General features: G+C 40.5%; 1 protein-coding gene across 1 annotated transcript in view; it reads right to left on the bottom strand.

Annotated features, from left to right (window-relative positions):
• The window catches only part of SNTG2 (syntrophin gamma 2), a 303,349-nt gene extending 293,655 nt beyond the window's left edge, over window positions 1-9,694 (bottom strand). Inside the window, exon 1 of the mRNA XM_050894130.1 lies at window positions 9,623-9,694. Within this exon, the coding sequence (XP_050750087.1) occupies window positions 9,623-9,694 (72 nt within the window). The remainder of the gene's footprint in view (window positions 1-9,622) is intronic.
• Window positions 9,695-18,551: the final 8,857 nt, after the last annotated feature.

Genomic DNA, 18,551 nt, shown 5'->3' with positions numbered 1-18,551 from the left:
ACCCAGAAAAAAACAACCCAGTGCTCCCTGAGGTCTAGGTAACACCTGTCTGCCTACTCACTCCTTTCACATCCATTCCCTTTAATAACTGCCCTATAGTGTTTCTGTCCTTTAAGGGAAAAAAAAAAAAATTTCTCCTCTCTTCATTTCTGTTTACTTCTTGTCAATTGGTGGGATAAACTGTGAAATGGAGCATCTACAATGAGTACATGTTCAGCTAATGAGAGAGCCTGAAAACCTTTTTTTTTTTTTTAAGGGGTAAAGCAAAGATTATAAAGAAGGAGCACAAACAAGTGAAGTACAGAAGTAGAGGGGTATATAAGCACAATAGCACATAAGCACAATTAGTCACACAATAAACTAAAAAATGAAGAGGTGACAAAAACCAAATTGAGTCAGATTGTTAATTGTGGTTGATTTGGGTTTTTTCCTGACTGGGAGTCAGTAAAAGATTACCCATTCTTTCCTCTTTCCTGACATGTGAAAGAAATATTCTTGAAGGTATTAGTCACAGATGGTTCCAACTGCTACAAGATTGCTCTTGGTAAGAATTAGAAATCTAATTTTTGTTTTCTTACCCTAAAGGTAATTACAGGTAGTAAAAGTCAGAAGGAAGCATTCTTCCAAGCTACAATATATATTGTCTGACTGTCATAAACAACTGAAAGCTTTTTAGAGTTGTGTATGCAAATCAGATCTAAACAATTTCAGTTCATTAATTCTCACCAGTAGGTTGCTGTGGTAGCATTTTGACAATTCAGACTTCAGACTTGCTTCCTGGACCACCTACCTTTAGGAGTACGCACGTATTCCTAAGCTAGATATGCTTAAAGCAGACTGCTTTCTTGTTGGATTCAGTATGTTTTCTGAAAAGATCATGTTGCTTTTGAAAGTCCTTTGAGACCAACGCATCCTGCTACATCTTCAACCTTGATTCCTTAAACTGAGTTGTGATGGTGCCATGCTTTTGTTAATGTCCCATTTAACAAAAAAAAACACCACTGTTAAAAGTTCTGGAAGTCTAATTTCAATGAAGAAAATATTTTTTTATAAATGGAAGGTACACTGGATAGATTTAAGCCTCATCTTCTGAAACTTTATACATAAGAAGGGTGATACATATCGAATTTCAGTTGATTGAGAGCAAAGATGAATAACTGTAAACAGCGAATAAATTGGCCCATATCGAATTTCTGCCATCCTTCCCTTGGAGATGACACTATGTAACAAATCAGTAATTCAACCTTAAACTGGTGTCAGTTGGTAATTTTGGCTAAGGTAGATTTCAGTAATTTTCTAATGTGAAATGATTATGAAGTTTGTCTTAAGTACACCAAGGAAATTGGAGGTTTGGGTGGAGTTAGATACAGTGGGTTGAAGTGTATCTATTACCTATAGGTTATCTGAAGACTGAGGTGGTCTTCATTTAGTGTTTGATAACCTCGGAGGATATATAATTTCCATAGACAGTAAGAATAAAAATTTCTTGCCTTATGAATTGTAAATGGCACTAACCATAACCTATTCTGTGATTATCACTTGGAAGAAGTATCATATAACTGGTCCATGTATAATAAAGTTCTTGTCAGAAAACAGCGTCTTTTTTTCCCCCCTCTATTTTTCACATATTACAAGTACAGACACATACAGGCATGCACACTTGTTCCAGCAGAATCAAAGATTCCTCTAACGATCACAAAATCCTGAATACCAGACTTGGAGATTTTAGTACAGTAAAGTTACTCTTCAAAGCACACTAAAAAGTCTAATCCTTTTATGTAATGTAATTTTTCTCTTATTATTTTAAAAAGACTATTCTGTTTAGCACATCCAGCATATGCACCATATGATGCACCAGATGCCTTAGTAATTAATTCATCTTTTAAATGAAAAGTACAATAAATAGTTGCATAAAACAGTGTGTTGATGCAACTGATAACTACGCTGACAATTCAAAACTAGAAAAGGAAACAATTTTATAAAAAGCAATAGCTACATCACAAAACAAGACTGTCAGACTGAACTGGCAACTTATGCTTACTTATGCTTCAACTGTATTCTAGAAATGAGCACACAGCACAGATTACTGTATATCCTTACATTGCCGTTCCGTCAGGGCTCATGAACAGTGGCAGAAGAACGTCTAAATGCTACATTTACAAAAATGCTGCGTAAGACAGCAGGATATGTTGAAAAAAAGAGAGGAAAAGACCCATCATATAAAATTAGATTGTAAAGCCTGCTTGAAAAGAGTAGAATATTTTACTATTATAGCATAAACTTGCATTTTATTAACACAACACCACCTATGAGTAATTCCTTAAGTCTTTCTAAAAACATCACTTAATACTGTTAGACAAGATTTGTATGGAAAGATGTGCCTATGAATTTCCTTGCAGTATCTATGTCTTAGCTGCAGCCAGTGAAACAAATGAAAAAATCTCTCTTTTCCTGTTGATTGAACAGGTTTGCTGGAAAGGAAGATGGCAACACATGCTTGTGACAAACAGTTTTCAAATATGCCTGCATCCTCGTGATATCCAATATGAGATCAATTCCTCTGACACTTTCCTCCAATAAACTTAATAGTTTTACATACACCTAGAGGAAAAAGCTTCTATAGAGGACACAAAATAAATATTCATGACTATCTCTCACATCATTTAGCTCCGTTTTGAATGTGTATGCTTGTTCTTCTGTATTTTTCATGTTACATATTAATAGCTAATATGTAAGCTACATAATATAATTTATACATATTCACAGTAATGCTAAACATACTACTCCTTAGTTACACGAGCAGCAGAAGCAAGTATGTTTGTGCTCATAAGTTAAGTGAATGAGTATTCTCCAAAGAAGTCTGCATCCATTATTGGATGGGACAGGACAGTGCATGATTTACTGAAGGGGAAAAAAAAAAAAAAAACCAACCCACAAAAAAACCCCAACAAAATCTAATTGAGATATGGAAGAAAACTTTAAAACTGAAAACCATTCTCCACATAAAGGTTGGGGAAGTTTCATCATGTATTCAGAAAACGTAAAGTACTGAAAGACAATTTACTTAATCCAAATTTACAAAAAAACCCAACTCAAAACCTTAACTAAAACCTCTTTCCTTCAGCTTCTCCACTAGTAAAGTGGGAACAATAATGCTCACCCACTTCACAATGTACTCTGAAACTTTGTATACTGCTATTTACAGTTTATCCAGTGTACAGATAGATGTTAACAACTGTTAGTAGTACGAACCACAATAATAGCGCTGTGGAAGCTCTGTCCTCCAGCATGCATAGTGCAGCCAACACACTGTTTCTCCACTGGCTATGTGAAAATAGCCCATCACAAAACACAGGCTGAGCTACCCTGAGCCCCATTTGAACTCTTTCCATTTTGTTAGGCCTCCCGCAAAGCTGGACCTAAAAGGGAATTCCCATCAAAAGGTACAACCACTAAATTTTGATTTTGTGGCAAGGAAGAATCATCAGGAGCTGACAATAAAGACTTGACACCAAAAGGCTTTGATTCTATCCCTGTCTGGGTAAGACTGCTTCTGTGGTCCTCAACAAATCAATTAACCCCTCTCTGCTACACATCTCCGTAAGTAAAGTGCGGAAGTCAGTACTGCTTTAGATCAAAGAAGTGCTATGGAACTCGGCCGCTCAGACTCTGGGAAGTATGTTTACAGTGCAGATGGTAACCGCCTATGAAAAAAGCTACTCCAGATGCACTTGCACAGCAGATCGCATTACATAGAACTTGCTTGTTCAGGGGAAAAGTTTCTCCTCAGTTTTTATTCATCCAGTGACTTAGAAGTTTCACATAAACTGTGCAAAGGCAAAAATCCCAAAACAACAGGCATAAACAGTCCTGAAAGTTTGGCATGGTGGAGGGAAGCATTATAAGGCTAATGGTTTTACGGTATTATACAGTATGAGCATGTACTATGCTTCTTTAAATACAGTACAAAACAACTGAGGTTTTGCATTGATTTTCCTGCCCAGAACTTCTCTAAATACTACAAATGCGTTTTGTCCCTACTACAATCTGAACTTCACAAGGAGATGATAAATGAGATAATATTGATTAGATTGTGCTAAAGGGTTCCAGCTCTTCAAGGTTATATCCTTTAGAGAGTTTGTAAATCTCATTATAGAAATCTCCCTGCTGATACACATAAATAGAGTGGCAGAGGGGTTCCAGCACAACAGCTCTCGTTGGAGTCACACTGTTCTTCAGACAGAAAGTTCAGACAAGCAGGTACAGAGGAGTTCAAAACGGTAGAATCAGCCTGCCTTTAAAACAGACTGAAAAAAATTTAGATCATATCTGTATTAAATGAGTGTTACTGACAAAGGGTGTCTGGAGTGAAGCACGATCTTGGGCCTCCGTTGGCTTTAACTGTCAGCTTCGTCAGCAATACGAAGGATGAGCAAATCCACTAAATTGTTCCAAGTACTGTAACATGCAGTTTTTATAGTAAATGAATCTCAACTTCAGATGGAAGTCAGCGTCAGCCTCTCCCTGCTTGGGGGGGGGGGGGGCGGCGGAGTACGTGAAACACCACATAAAAAAGCAAGTACAATAATCTGCTAAATTATGCAGTGTTATGCATATCTTGAGTTATGATACACTTGATACACTATCCCTTGAGTTATGCATTCATTCTTAACTAATGGAGGAAAAGAAGAGGCACTTCCACTAGCCATCTGCTTTTTAAAAACTTTCATTGCTTAGGATTTCTCTGAGACATCGAGGGGGGGAGCAGGGAAGAGAGTAATACTGAAAAGGACCAGGGATCCTTCTGTCCTGGTGGACCGAAGGCTGTACAGTCACCAGTGCACGCTGCCAGCCACAAAGACTAGCAGTATCAGCAACAACAGAGACACAATCCATGTAATCATTTCCCTTTACTTGGCACTCATTAGACTGCATCCAGTTTTGGGCCCCCAACACAAGAAACACATTGACAAATGGGCGCAAGTCCAATCGATGTCCACCAAAATGGTCAGGGGGCTCGAGCACTTCCCCTGTGAGGAGAGGCTGAGTAAGCTGGGCTTGCTTGAACCTAAAGAAGCAGCTTTGGGGAGGAGCTAACAACAGTTCTCCGCTTCACCGTGAAAACAACCCAGCAGGGAGCAGGTTGCCCAGAGAGGTTGTGCAGTCGCCATCCTTGGAGGTTTTAAAGATGCAATAGGAAAAGACCTGAGCAACTCAGTCTGAATTCAACATGGTCACTGCTATCAGGAGAAGGTTAGGCTCGCAGACCTCCCCAAGGTCCCTTTCAACCTGAATGAGTCTGATTTGTATTTGCTGTCTCTATTATCGTGATGCCAGTGGCAAGCGGTATTAGGTGTCAGTATTGTAGGAACACGGTCATGCCCTGTTCCTTCTGCTGAGCTCTGCTACCATTTCTATTCTCGGCAGTCTCTGCACTCCCAAGTGAAAGTGATTCTATTTATATTCATCTCATAGAATGTTTAAAACATCAGAAAAAAAATTGCTTACAACACGAAACACAGATCTGAGGTGTAAAAAGAATACCAACGCTGTTCTTTTTCTGAGATCAGACATTGTTTTTCAGAGCAGCAGGTGGGCACAAGTCTTATTTCCATTAAGATGTTAAAGCCATAAGCTTGAATATGTTTTTTATCAGTTTGATAACTGTTTTCATGGAGATATGTACAGGTAGAAGCAGGATTCAGATTTGGTTTGTGACGGTAGGGAAGCCAAGTGAAGAAACGTGAAACGTTTGCATACTCTGATATTTAGTAAGTTCTTGGTAAATTTCTTTAATAGGATCTCGAACCTATCAATTTCACAGATTTTTTGGGGAAAAAATATCTTCCCAAATTAGTGGAAAGTCAACAAAATTTGCACTGGAAAGTAATTATTAGGTTTCACACAACAGAATACATGGACACCCCCTCACTATCATGAAGCTCCACCATCTTTTTTCTTGTGTTTTCCATCCTCATATCAAGAGACAACTCTGTTCACTTCACAACAAAAGTTTCTGAAATCAGCTTTTGCCCAGCAAGGAATTTTAATAGAAAATGAGTGTGTGGGAGGAAAAGCTTCAATTAGTAAGTATATCCTACCCAAGACAGATCTTGGAAATAATCTCAAAATCCATGCCACCTTAGTGCTGACAGAACTTTTAATGGAAAATCATAGGAAAGTTGAAGCTTCTTACAGTCACATATAGTATGACTGAATGCAGTCCAACCCTACCAAAATACTGGCGTGGAATATTAATTGTGGTCATCTATTTTAGGAAAATGGCAAGATTAAATGTTGACCGTGAAAAGATAGATAGGGAAAAGGCAAGACACTGATGTTTGTGGTAACATGACACCTAGTGTTCACTTTCAGGAAGTATTGGTGGGTGCCAAATTTTGAAAAAACATCAACGCCCCACGACTTGCTTTCCAAAAAAAAAAAAAAGTAAATAAATATATTAGCATCTCTCTCCAAGTATCTAAATTACATAGACATAGTGAAAAAAAGAGGAAGAAAGGAATAGAAAACCTGCATGTGCTGCATTTCCTCGTCTTATTGAGCATACAGTTTGGGTAACTCCAGAAAGAGCGCTATCCAAAAAAAGTTCCACATCATCTTTTTCCTTTGGGTTTCTGCTGAATAAAAAGTCTACTGATAACTTCCATACACAGCCACAAAAAAGCTATTAGAAAACTGGGTCTATTACATATAACATGCCAACAGAAGTTTAAGAGAATAGTCCCTATTCTTAAAAAAAAAAAAAAAAAAACAACTAGTGACAAGGTTTATTTATACATAGCAATGAGCTATACACTTTTATTTCTTCATTTAAAATCCTGGGATATCAACAGTGCGAGTGACTGTAAGGCTATCATTCCCTTTCATGCTTCTAGCAACACAATGAAAACCACAATATCTAATGCATACTAGATCAATGAGACCATAAAATCCACGTAAAATCATGGCACAGGTACTCTGACAGAGTAACAATTCCTAAAGGATTTGGCCTCTTGAGTATTTCTGAGGGGCAAAGAGGGGAAGAATTATATGAGAAATCGAACAAAAAGTTCACTACAGATAGAGGAAGCATATGCTGCTTTTTGAAATCAGCTCAATAAGAACATGTGTCTGATCCCAAATGAAACAAGTATCAGAAGTTACACTAAGAAGAGACTGGCAAAACATTGGAGACAAGGTCTGACTGAAACTTCAGTTCTATAGAACAGAACATAAACAACTGCACTTCAAGAAGTTTATAGATATATTGCGAGAAACATTCTTAAAAGAGCTTGTTGGTGTTAAAAATACAAGCACACAAAATAATTAGTATGGTATTTCAAATCTAGCATGCTGTCTTTAATTTAAAAGTATGCTCAATTACTTTCCAAGGAGTAGTATTTAATTGTCATCCTTCTGAAGAAGGGGGGGGGGGGGGGGAATTTAAAAAAAAAAAAAAGTACCTTTAAGTATTAAGACTGCCTAGCTACCACAATCCCAAACAATGAATTGGACTCAGCATGCAATATTTAGTAGTTCAATGGTAACTAGTGTTATTATATCTTATTTCTGAGAAAAATGTGCACAGTCAATACACCAACATTAAAATATACATTTTTCTTTTAGCAAGGTAAACAGACCTAGATTCCAATACTGTTAAATAACTCAAGAAGATGCAAGTCAAGCACTTATCACTCTCTTAATTATAAAACAAGTCCTTATTTTTTAAGACATTTTGAGCATAATTCTCAGCAGAGGTTGAGTATGTGGCATCTCTGGAGAGCCAGGCAGTTACGAACTCACCTAAATAAATACCTGCCGTAAGATGTCCCTGTTGAACTTAAAGTCTATACTGCCTTTTTTTTTTTTAAAAAACTATATACACATGCATTCTTTCAATCATACACTTCTATTTAAAATACTCTGGAAGTTGTTCTGTGTTTACTGGAAATGAACAGCTTGCCAAAGCTCTAAATTCATGGCACTATTTCCCATTTAGGGTCCAGGTAAACTATATAGCCACAAGCCTTTAGTTCCTACCAGTCTTGTCCAAAAGGTCAGTTCACCATTCACTCAGCATCTAGTTCAGCCCCAGGCAGAAGTCCCATGAGTATCAGCAGGAACAGCATGTCCTATTGGCCTTAAACATACACATTTAACACAACTACAAGAATACCAGTCATAAATTTCACCTAATGATAGTGATTATCCCTCACCTTTAACGCTGAAATATTCTGAACTGCCATACAACCTACTCAGCTGTTAACATTTTAGGTAATTGCTGCACAGATTATTTTTGCAGTTCAGGAACAGGTCTTACAAATTAAGAGCTGTGGAACAGCTTAAAACACAGAGGATTCTAGAGTAGGTTTAATTCGATTACTTCCTTTTGAATTACAGAAATTCTAAAAACCCAAAGGTTAAATGTTTGCATTTCTTCACACGCAGTCGAAAGAGAGATGCAAATATACAGTGCATACAGTGTAAAAGCTGGCTAGGATAAGACAAGAGTTTGTTTCCACAGATTTCCGTGCAGTTGTCGTACATGCTTCTGATTTCAGGTAGCCTCTACCCTTTGCTCCCACACTTGCACCTTCCAAATATTTACTCCCAGTCTTACGATTACAGAGGCTCAAAGCTGTTATGAATTCACTGTGAGGGGGAACACATCTTTAAGTCATCCTTCATGCAGCTGAAAGGAGACACCTTCTAAACAACACTGGATAAAACATGAGGAAGATAACACTGTCTTCCGTTAAAAACTGCAAGGCTGTGGTCACAGAAATAGCTTGAAGGACAGGGCAAAAAAATTAATGGGCTGTTTATTTTAGCACCAGTAAACTATTTTATAATAAATGCAATGACTAACTTTTTAGATGGTGACTGAAAAACACTGCGATTACAATTCACCAAAATAACTTTACATGCCAAGAAGAGTGGCACATTAAACCACAGAATCTGTAATGATTTTAAAAGGTACGCAGGGCATACTTACTACATTTTATATAAATCAGGGAGAGCTGAGAACCGCCGTCAGAGGGCATCATTCATAAATGATTTTCCAAATACGTTGCCATGAAGTAGCAAGTTATTTTCCAACTCCCTCACGGGCTTCTCTTAGAAGTCCGTGAGGTGCTAAATACGTCGAAGTAGCTAATTTTTTTTGTCAGCACAGGCTTGCAGCTGGGTTACAAACGGAGCGATTCAACGCTGTCCCCGGGAAACTCGACCCTCACACTGCAACCTGTCGCGGCGGGTTGAAAATCGCGATCACAGCCAGGTACAACCCCCACAGCACGGGAGACAAATCCCACCCGACCGCGCTCGGACCGCCGGTGAGGACCCCCACGGCCGCTGTCGGGCTGAGGAGCCGAAGCGCGGGAAGGCGAGCGCCCCACCGGAGGGAGCTGCGCTCAGCCCGGGCAGTTGCCACCTCGTCCCTCCGAGAGCCCCTCGGCGTCGCGCGGGGCTGGCAGGCCGGGCCGCCCCGCTTCCCGCTCCCGGCTCCCCTCACGCAGGCGCCTCCCTCCCGCCCTCCGGGCAGCGCCGCCGGCGGGACCCCCCCCCCACCCCGCCGTGGGACTTGGTACCGGGACGGGCTGAGGGGAGAGCGGGTACTTGCCCAGGTGGGGACGAGGAGGCTGCCGGGGCGCTCGAGCGGTGCTGGAGGAGGCTGTTTCCCCGCCACGCTCATCTCCTCCCATGCAGCTGGCGTGGTCCTCTCAGACGGGCGGCTCGGCGGGACGCGGCGCCCCAGGCACCGACTCCCAAACGCCCGCCCCTACCGGCAACACCGGCGTCCCGGCTCCGTGGGGCAGGCTCGCACCGCTCCGCGCTCTGCCCCGCCGCCCGCGGCCCGGGCGGGGCGGCGGCACCGGCAGGGCGGGCGAGGGGTGGGACGTGGTGGGGCTCGCCGGAGGCTCGGGGCCAGGAGGGGAGAGGAAGGCGGGGGAGTCGCGCTGGCTATTTAACTTCCCTCTTCTCCGGGGGGAAGGCGCCGCCGCTCTCGCTCCCCTCCCCTCTGCAGCCGCATCCCGACTGTCGGGCTCTGGGTGCTGCTATGAACGCTGCCGCGCTCCTCCCCGGCACGGCACGGCACGGCACGGCACGGCTCCGCTTGGCCCGCCCGCGCCGCCCCGCGGGGCTCCCGCCTGGCGGGGCGGCGGCCCGAGGCAAGGGCGGCTTTGGGCTCCGGCCTCCCGCACTCTTCCTCCGGGGAAAGCTGTCGGGCACGGGAACTTCTGCCAGGGGAAGGTGAGCGATGTGGCGGGAGGCTGTGGGGGGTAAGGGTGCTGCCACACCAAGCAGCAGCCCCCCCCCCCCGCCTTGCTTGCGGGCCATACCGGGCAATTGCGCCTGGCATCGGGGTCACAAGCCACAGCCACACACGGCCTCTGCCACAATAAAGCACATGGTCCTCGCTCGTTGATTTCTGAATCAAAACCAAGAGCGGTTTGACATCCCTCGAGTATTCTTGGTACCCTTGACATTGGGTAACACGGGGCAATCTGTCTTTCACCTGGAAAAGTCCCCACCCGTGAACATTGCCATCAGATTTTGCTCTTTGGTTGATCTTTGGCTTTCATCCAAGCTCCTAACCATGGCCTGGGCCATCAGTTTTGGGGAAACATCTTGTAGGTCTATGGTGGCAATGCTGAGGCTGATCCTAAGGAGAAGAGGTTCAACCTGGTCCTTGACGTACTACTCTATTAGTAGACATACTTTTCTTCTCTGAGGCAGGAGAGGGGAAAGCTCTTAACTTTTCCCATCAGTTTATTTAAGAAGATAAGTGTTTCATGCACATACCCTTCTGGTTACTTATCTAAGTGTAATTTGAAAAGACGCTTGTATTCCCTTTTGAAGCCTCTGCCTTGTCATGCAAGGATGAGAAGCTATCATCACACACAAATATATAACAAGAAAAAAGGGTGAGTGGACCTGGCCAGACTTTTTCTAAAGCTAGTTTTAAAGATTTTTCTCTACCTAATTTTACTATTTTTTTGGAAAAGCTTTTGTAAAAGCAGCACAAGAGTTAAGCAGGAAAGAAACGTACATCATCTTCTACTTGGAGGTAACTCCATACAAAACACTCTGTGCCACTACTATATTTTACCCTAGTATGAACTCCTTTCTCCCCAGGTCTCCTGGTCCAAAAATACCTGACTTCTCCATAAAACCACATCTTAACCACAAGCAAATGCTACTTGCCATCTCTGTCTACTGATTCATCTTCGCACATACCACAGCCCTGCAGAAGATGAGGAGAGGTGGACAAGAGGGCAGTTTGCTCTGCGGGGTTATGGGGTTTCAGTTGTTCTCCAGGGGTGCTTGGGGCCCTCTCTCTGTGCCTGAGTTGTTTTCTTTGCCGTGCCCGGAGGCTTGGAGTTTGCCATGCAGCAAGGAGTCAGTGCCATTCTCCTAAAGAGGTGGAGCTCGTACTCAAGCCAATCTGCCCCAATCCATCGGGTGCATAAAAAAAGCCGTTTATCTCACGCCATGCCTGTAGAAAAGTGTGTGACAACACACTGGCAGTGTGAAATGTTAGAGGAGATGAGTCTGGGCCACAGCCTAACACAACCATAAAACTTAGGTGCGTGCAGAGTGTGCTGGCACTGTGAGAGGTGTGAGTTGTTCTGCTTAAGGTTAAAGACAATCAAGGAAAGCAAAGCCACACAGATGAGCTGCAACCTATTTGGGGATGGATTGCCCGAGGCTCCATGGGCTGGGAGCTGCCAGGAACCAGCAAATAACAGCAGCTGTCCTGATGGATATTTGCTAGTATGGATAATAGTTCTGCTGTGATTACAAACTTGTTATCACATCCAGCTTTTCTTCTCATGGTTCTTCTTCATGCTCTCCTTTCATAAATACGGTGCATAAGTGAGGATTAAAAAGTGGAGATGCAAGTTAGTGTAAATACAAAATAAATGGCATAGCAGTATGATAATATACGGGGACTATATATGGGAAATGACTTACAGAGATAAGTAGAATAGAAAGCCCTTACTTTTCAGAATGTTTCTATTTATCTACAAGCAGTACTTTTTAAACTTAAAAATTTTTGTCAATTGGATATAATAAGCCTTGCATACAATATATAACTTCCTGAGAAGCTTATCTTAACATTGACAATTACACAAATGATTTATGGAATTCACTGAAAACTGGATAACATCAGACAGCTAAGGAAGTATTAATGCTTAGTTCTTTTTGGATTTAATAAGTACAATTCACAAAATTATATTCTCCTATGGTATTGCTGTACTGAAAGTAAGTGGGTACCTATGACTTGGGGGAGGATTAGGAAAAAATAAATTCATTATTTTGTACGTAATTTGAGCTAAGCCAATTTTTGATAGTCTCATCTAATAAATTTCTTAATTTCAAGGGACAATCAAGTTTAATAGCTTAAGAAACCTATGAGCTTTTTAGGAGTTGATGCCTCATTTGGTTTGTTACTAGTGAAAAGCTTATATGCATTTTTCCCTTTCTTCTGTTCATAATTTTTCAGTTTCACTGCATCCCTGATCCTGCAAAATGTTTTGCTTTTGACATTGCTGAAATATAACGAATGGAAGCTAGCTGTCAAGTAGCTATTTTAGTGATGACAGTTTTTATTTTTCTGGATTACATTCAATCCTATAATTTGGAATAAGGCAATTATTTGAAAATTTCTAGCTCTTGAGATTTCATAAAAATATACAAAATATCAAGAAAGTAATCATACAAAGAGACAGTAAGTCAATTGAATGCTGAATGTTTTCAATAATATACCATAATTTTAAGTCAAACTCATGATTTTGGGGTGTGATGTTAGATAATGCCCAAGAAGTTTCATTAAGATCTGACTTCGCTGACAATAGAAAAATTGCAAATTGTGCAAAAGACTTGAATAAAATCAGCATTCATGAAAACAGACATGAACTGCTGAATTTGGAAGATATCATATTACAGATCTGTCCTTGTTTCCTTCTGTTTTCATACATATGCTTGCATTCGTACATACAAACACACACCCAGAGATGATACTTGGCTTAGAGAAGGGAAACAGAAGATTATTACCACTAAAACAATAAATAATTTATTTTACTAAGCCAAATAGATGTCAAGGTTAAAGGCTTTTTAAAGAGAAGTGGATGAAAGAGTATAATTAGATTTTCCAGGAAAGGTAGGTATGTGTTATGCAGACATTACAAACATTTCTCTGTCTATACAAAAACATTCACACAGCTATACAGGTGTGCCAGTTTTATTTTTTATACGTTAATATTTGCTGTGTTCATCAGGAAAAAGGTCCTTTTGTAAAACTTAATTGCTTTGTGAACTTCATTATACTTAATATTTTACTACCAAAATAAGTGCTCCTTCATTTAATTTTGTGTTGTGGGAAGAGATCAAAGCTATGGGAAGCAAAGCATACTTTTCTAAGGAATACAAGTTAGAAGTTTCTGACTTGGAAATCACATGTAAGGCAAGGTAAAAATGCCACGTCCCAAGGAAACTGCTGCCTGTCTTGATGATGCTTGTCTTGAGGATGCTGCCATTTAGCTGCCAGTATCCCCCAATGTAGGAGAAGGAGTAAGGAAGACACTAGTACACTGACAATCAGCATTAGACCCCTATCTCAATCTACTCTCCACTTCCACTTTTATTGTGTATTAAGCTCATGATAAGGGGCAAATTACAGGGAGTAACAATGTGACAGCCCATCAGAGGACAGTAATCTGCCAGAGGCTGCTTAAAATATACAATGATAAATCACTAAAATTTCACAGGTATGTTATTTTGCTTTAAAAGACAAACACTTCCTTGCTCTCATGAATCTATAATGTGCATCAAATACCCTGTAACTCGCTGTCCCAGAAATTTCCTCAGTTCATTGCATAGGATAAGAAACTGTAACTGTACATACGGCAGTAGCAAAATGGAAAGAGGCAGTAAAATTATCCGTAACATCAAATGAAAGCAAGAGGCTGCTGTACTTCAAACAAACAAACAAAAACTTTCCTTGAACAACTGTTCACTGAGAAAGGGTGACTGAAATAAGCATCTCATGCTTTTACGGCAGACGGGTTGAGCAGCGGATGGGAGAGACAGTAAGGAAGTTTGCCAAACTGTCCCTCCCCGCTCCTGACCGCTTTTTCAGGTACAGATCCACCTTACCAGGGCACCCCGCTGCCAAAGTCAAGGATTGACTAGGGCAAACCGGTACTATTTTGGCTGTCACTATTGCATGAATGAGTATTGACTGCATCAATCAGGAGTTCAGCATCCCAGGCTATTCAAGAAAGCAATTTGTCATTGCTGCCCTGAGCAGGTTATTTTGAAAGGCGATCAAAAATGGGTATCTGAACAACTGGACATCTGAAAGATGTATTCCCAGGGGTTTTTATAGAGGGATATTGGACTGATCAGTATGTATTCTTCAAAATCAGACAATTTTGATAACACTGAAAACATCAATGTAGACTTCCAGCATTCATCACCAGCTGAGGAAAAGAAGCAAGTAGGAAGTGGCAAGCAAGTGGCTAAATGGTACTGTGGAACCAAGCAGGATTTTAGTACTATTTCTTGCAGCTGCTGATAGAATACTCGTTCTTAAGCACTTTTTTTTTTTTTTTACTTGCCTGGCCTTGAAATCTGCCTTGTATTACCAAACGGAGGAGCTGATGTTCTGCAAACTGTAGTATTTTGTGTGTGCTGGTTCTCTACAGACAGCAGCGTGCCAAGATGTTCTGTGGAAGCTATGCCAATATGCAAGAGGCAATACAGTATTTTGTGGCCAAAGAAAGCACAAACAAGTGCTCAGCTTGTGAGAGGGGGAGGAGCTGAGTTCTGGAAACATACTGCCACTACTCCGTTTTATCCAACGATTGCTTGGCACCAAAATAATTACCCGTTCTGAGAACAGGCACTAGGATACAGAAATCCCTCCTTCTTGGGAAGTACCTGTGTCACTGCGATAGCATGTGATGCTCCTTTCAGCTTTTCCTTTCACTCTGGTTTCTGCTCATTACATTTGGTAGCCAATATATAAGCCTAACTGCGAGGTATTTGTCATATCACATAATTTGTTTGCTTAGATTAATTATTTATGTTTCAACAGTATTTGACCAAAATCTATCTGATGATATGACTGTATGCAAATAGCCAAGACTCATTTAATTAAGAAAGAAAAAGTGTTTCACAAAGAAAGTAAACTTGATTGTAAGTCAAAGTACTCGTAAGTTATAATCAATGAACAGCAGCAATGTTATGTGGTTTGGGTCACCAATAAATTAATCGGATGATAGAAACTTTTGAGTACGTAATTGTCGTGGTTTAACCCCAGCCAGCAGCTAAGCACCATGCAGCCGCTCGTTCACTCCCCCCACCCAGTGGGATGGGGGAGAGAATCAGGGGGGGGAAAAAAAACAAACAAAACTTGTGGGCTGAGATAAAGACAGTTTAATAGGACAGAAAAGGAAGGAAAATAATGATAATGATAACAATAATAATAAAAATAATAATATTACAATAATAATACTTAAAGAATTAGAATATACAAAACAAGTGATGCACAATGCAGTTGCTCACCACTCGCCGACCGATGCCCAGTTAGTTCATGAGCAGCGATCCGCCCCTCCCAGCCAACTCCCCCCAGTTTATATACTGGGCATGACATCATATGGTATGGAATATCACTTTGGCCAGTTTGGGTCAGCTGTCCTGGCTGTGTCCCCTCGCAGCCTCTTGTGCCTCTCCAGCCTTCTTGCTGGCTGGGCATGAGAAGCTGAAAAATCCTTGACTTAGTATAAACACTACTTAGCAACAACTAAAAACATCAGTGTGTTATCAACATTATTTTTCTACTAAATCCAAAACATAACACTATACCAGCTACTAGGAAGAAAATTAACTCTATCCCAGCTGAAACCAGGACAATAAATCATGGCCTACTTCTGCCAAAAATTCCATAGCCTTGTGTGTTGAATAATTTCAGTACTGATGGACATGATTTTTATGGATTTGTTGATTCATTTGTGGGTAATTCATGAGCAGAATCAAGAGTGCAATACATTTCTTGAATCGGTCAAGTAGCTGCATTACTATACTATACTATACTATACTATACTATACTATACTGTACTATACCTTTTTGAATCAGTTCTCAGCTCATTTTGAAAGGGAAGTGGCTGCAGCTTCATTTGAGACAGACATGCTTTGTTAAAAACAAAGTAGAAGTGGACAATTAGAAGAAAGTGAGAATTTTACTGCTGGTTTTATTGCCTGAAAAATGCTAGGAGAGTCTGTATTTAATAGTCCCCATGCAAAATAGAACAGGAAATAAAAGAAAATGTTCATTGCAGTGGTAATATCCCTTTTCCGCTCATCTTCCTACAACAGTGCAAAAATTTGCTATGTGCTCTGGCATGACAAAATATTCATTTTTTTTTAATCCAATTTTTCTCTAGCTTTTAAGCTCTAAAGTTTACAGTCATACTTGTATTCTAAGACATAGGAAAAAATGTGCCAAATAAATATTCATACCAAATGACTTTTCCAAAGACAATAAAATTTTATTTTATTTCTACATTATTCAGTCATACTCATAGAATGGACAAATAAAGTGTTGATTAAGCTTATTTCCTGTCATTACAGAGGAATTAAATGCAAACATTGAGTGAACCTAAACAAAAGGAACCAGTATTTTTTATACACCCTTCTGCTGCGAGCAGCTGACCACAGGCTTTCTAATAAACTTAACGACTGACTTCAGGACTTTTCATCAGTCGTCTTGGGCAATTATGGGTCTGTAACAGCAAAATGGCATAGGAGTTAGGAGGCTATTGTCCAACTTGGTTTTGCTTTAGCTTAACATTGACTCTGCAGTTGTATGGTCTAAGTAAGTATAGCAATGAAAAAGTAAGTGGTTGTTGCGTAATTAACCTGAGGGGAGTAAGAAGAGGCAGGGCGGTCAAACAGACCTGTATAAAAATAACCCTAAGCAGACCCAAGAGCAGAGAGAAAAGCAAGAGCAGACTCTCCCCAGCAGAGAGCTCAGGTCACTAGTGACTCAGTGCAAACCCTTCCTCTTCTCAAGTGAGACTGGCAGTGTCAATTTTAGGATCCCGAAGGTCATGGGAAGGATAAGCGTAACACTAGGAGATAGGGTTAGGTTGCAGAAAGTCAGCATATAATTGAAAGAATAAAATTAATGGGGATTAGCAATAATTGGATAATTTGGAATACATGTGTTAGTATCATTGTAACTGGATTAATATATGTCTTTGTTGTATTAGGCTGCCAAGACACTAATTAAACTACTAATAAATTCATAGCTCTGCATATGACGAGTGTTCTGTTAGGCCAAAATAAATTGCTTGTGGTTTAATGCAACGAAGTGGTGGAGTATGAAGGCAATGTAGGCAAACCTTTAAGGACTTGCTGAAGATTTGAGAGGGAGAGAGAGCAGAGCGCGAGCTGTGGGAAGTCTCTGTTTCGTTGATGAGGAGGAGTAATCAGAAGAACCCCTTTTAAATGTCCTTGGCCAAGGAGCAGAGTCTTCTGCTTCTTCCCTAGCGGAGAGAAGCTCTGAATTTATAGAGGAGCCAACAAAGCTCAAAGAGATAAGAAATGAAAACCTATAGCCCTATAGAGGGGATAAAATATACAAAGGGGGAATAAAGCTCAAGGGGATAACCACCCTTTCCACCATACAAAAGAGGAAATAAAACCCTGCTGGATCAGTATTTGTGAAGAAGCTTCTAGGAGATTCATTCTGTCTCATACATACACTCATACACGCACACACAGATGACCCGGTTCAGTCCTGATTTGCGGGGTGAGGGGAGGCTTTTGTTCTGGAGAACATGCTTTTTCTCTAAAGTAAGGTAAAGACCAAAAAGCTGGGCACCAACTGAAGACACTAAAATCTCTTGTACTAATAGTAATTGGGGATGCATGTTTGGAGCTACCAAAATAAATTTGTGTGCAAGCAAGATGGCATCTGGCTTAGGTGCATTAAAAATAGTGTATGGCCCAGTATGGCCCAAATGATCTTAGTACCCCAGTGAAGGTAGTTATTCAACCAAAACTATACAAAGTAGAAATAACTTTGATAGAGTATCAGGGGAAGAAAGAGCCCTCTCAAATTCAGAGTATTTTATATGAGATTATGTTCTCAGACTTTTACCATTTCAAGTGCAAGACCTGTATCCACTATGCTGCAACTACACAGATATCCTGTATGAGGAAAGTAAAACCATACGTTTTTTCTAGATCCCAAGTAGGATTTGAATAGTAGAGGCAGGGCTTAGATACAATTTTGAGTGCATATCACAGCAGAAGTTCTGAATTTAATCAATATAAAGAACCGTGTCTATAATCCTGTTGCTTGCTTTTTTCCCCCACCTTTCTGTGATTTCCTTTACAAAATTGGCATATTCAGTAACAGATTTGTTCCATTCAGTTCCTTCAGATTTTCTTAGCAATTTTGTTTTAATGTACTGAAAGACGATACATAAAACTAGCCACTGATTCAATTGCTACTCTTTCTGTCAGAGGTGAGC

This window comes from Gymnogyps californianus, chromosome 3 (genome assembly GCF_018139145.2).
Source record: "Gymnogyps californianus isolate 813 chromosome 3, ASM1813914v2, whole genome shotgun sequence".
Classification (NCBI taxonomy): Eukaryota; Metazoa; Chordata; class Aves; order Accipitriformes; family Cathartidae; genus Gymnogyps; species Gymnogyps californianus.
Note: the sequence above shows the minus strand (reverse complement) of the source record. Positions and strands in the feature narration are given on the sequence as shown.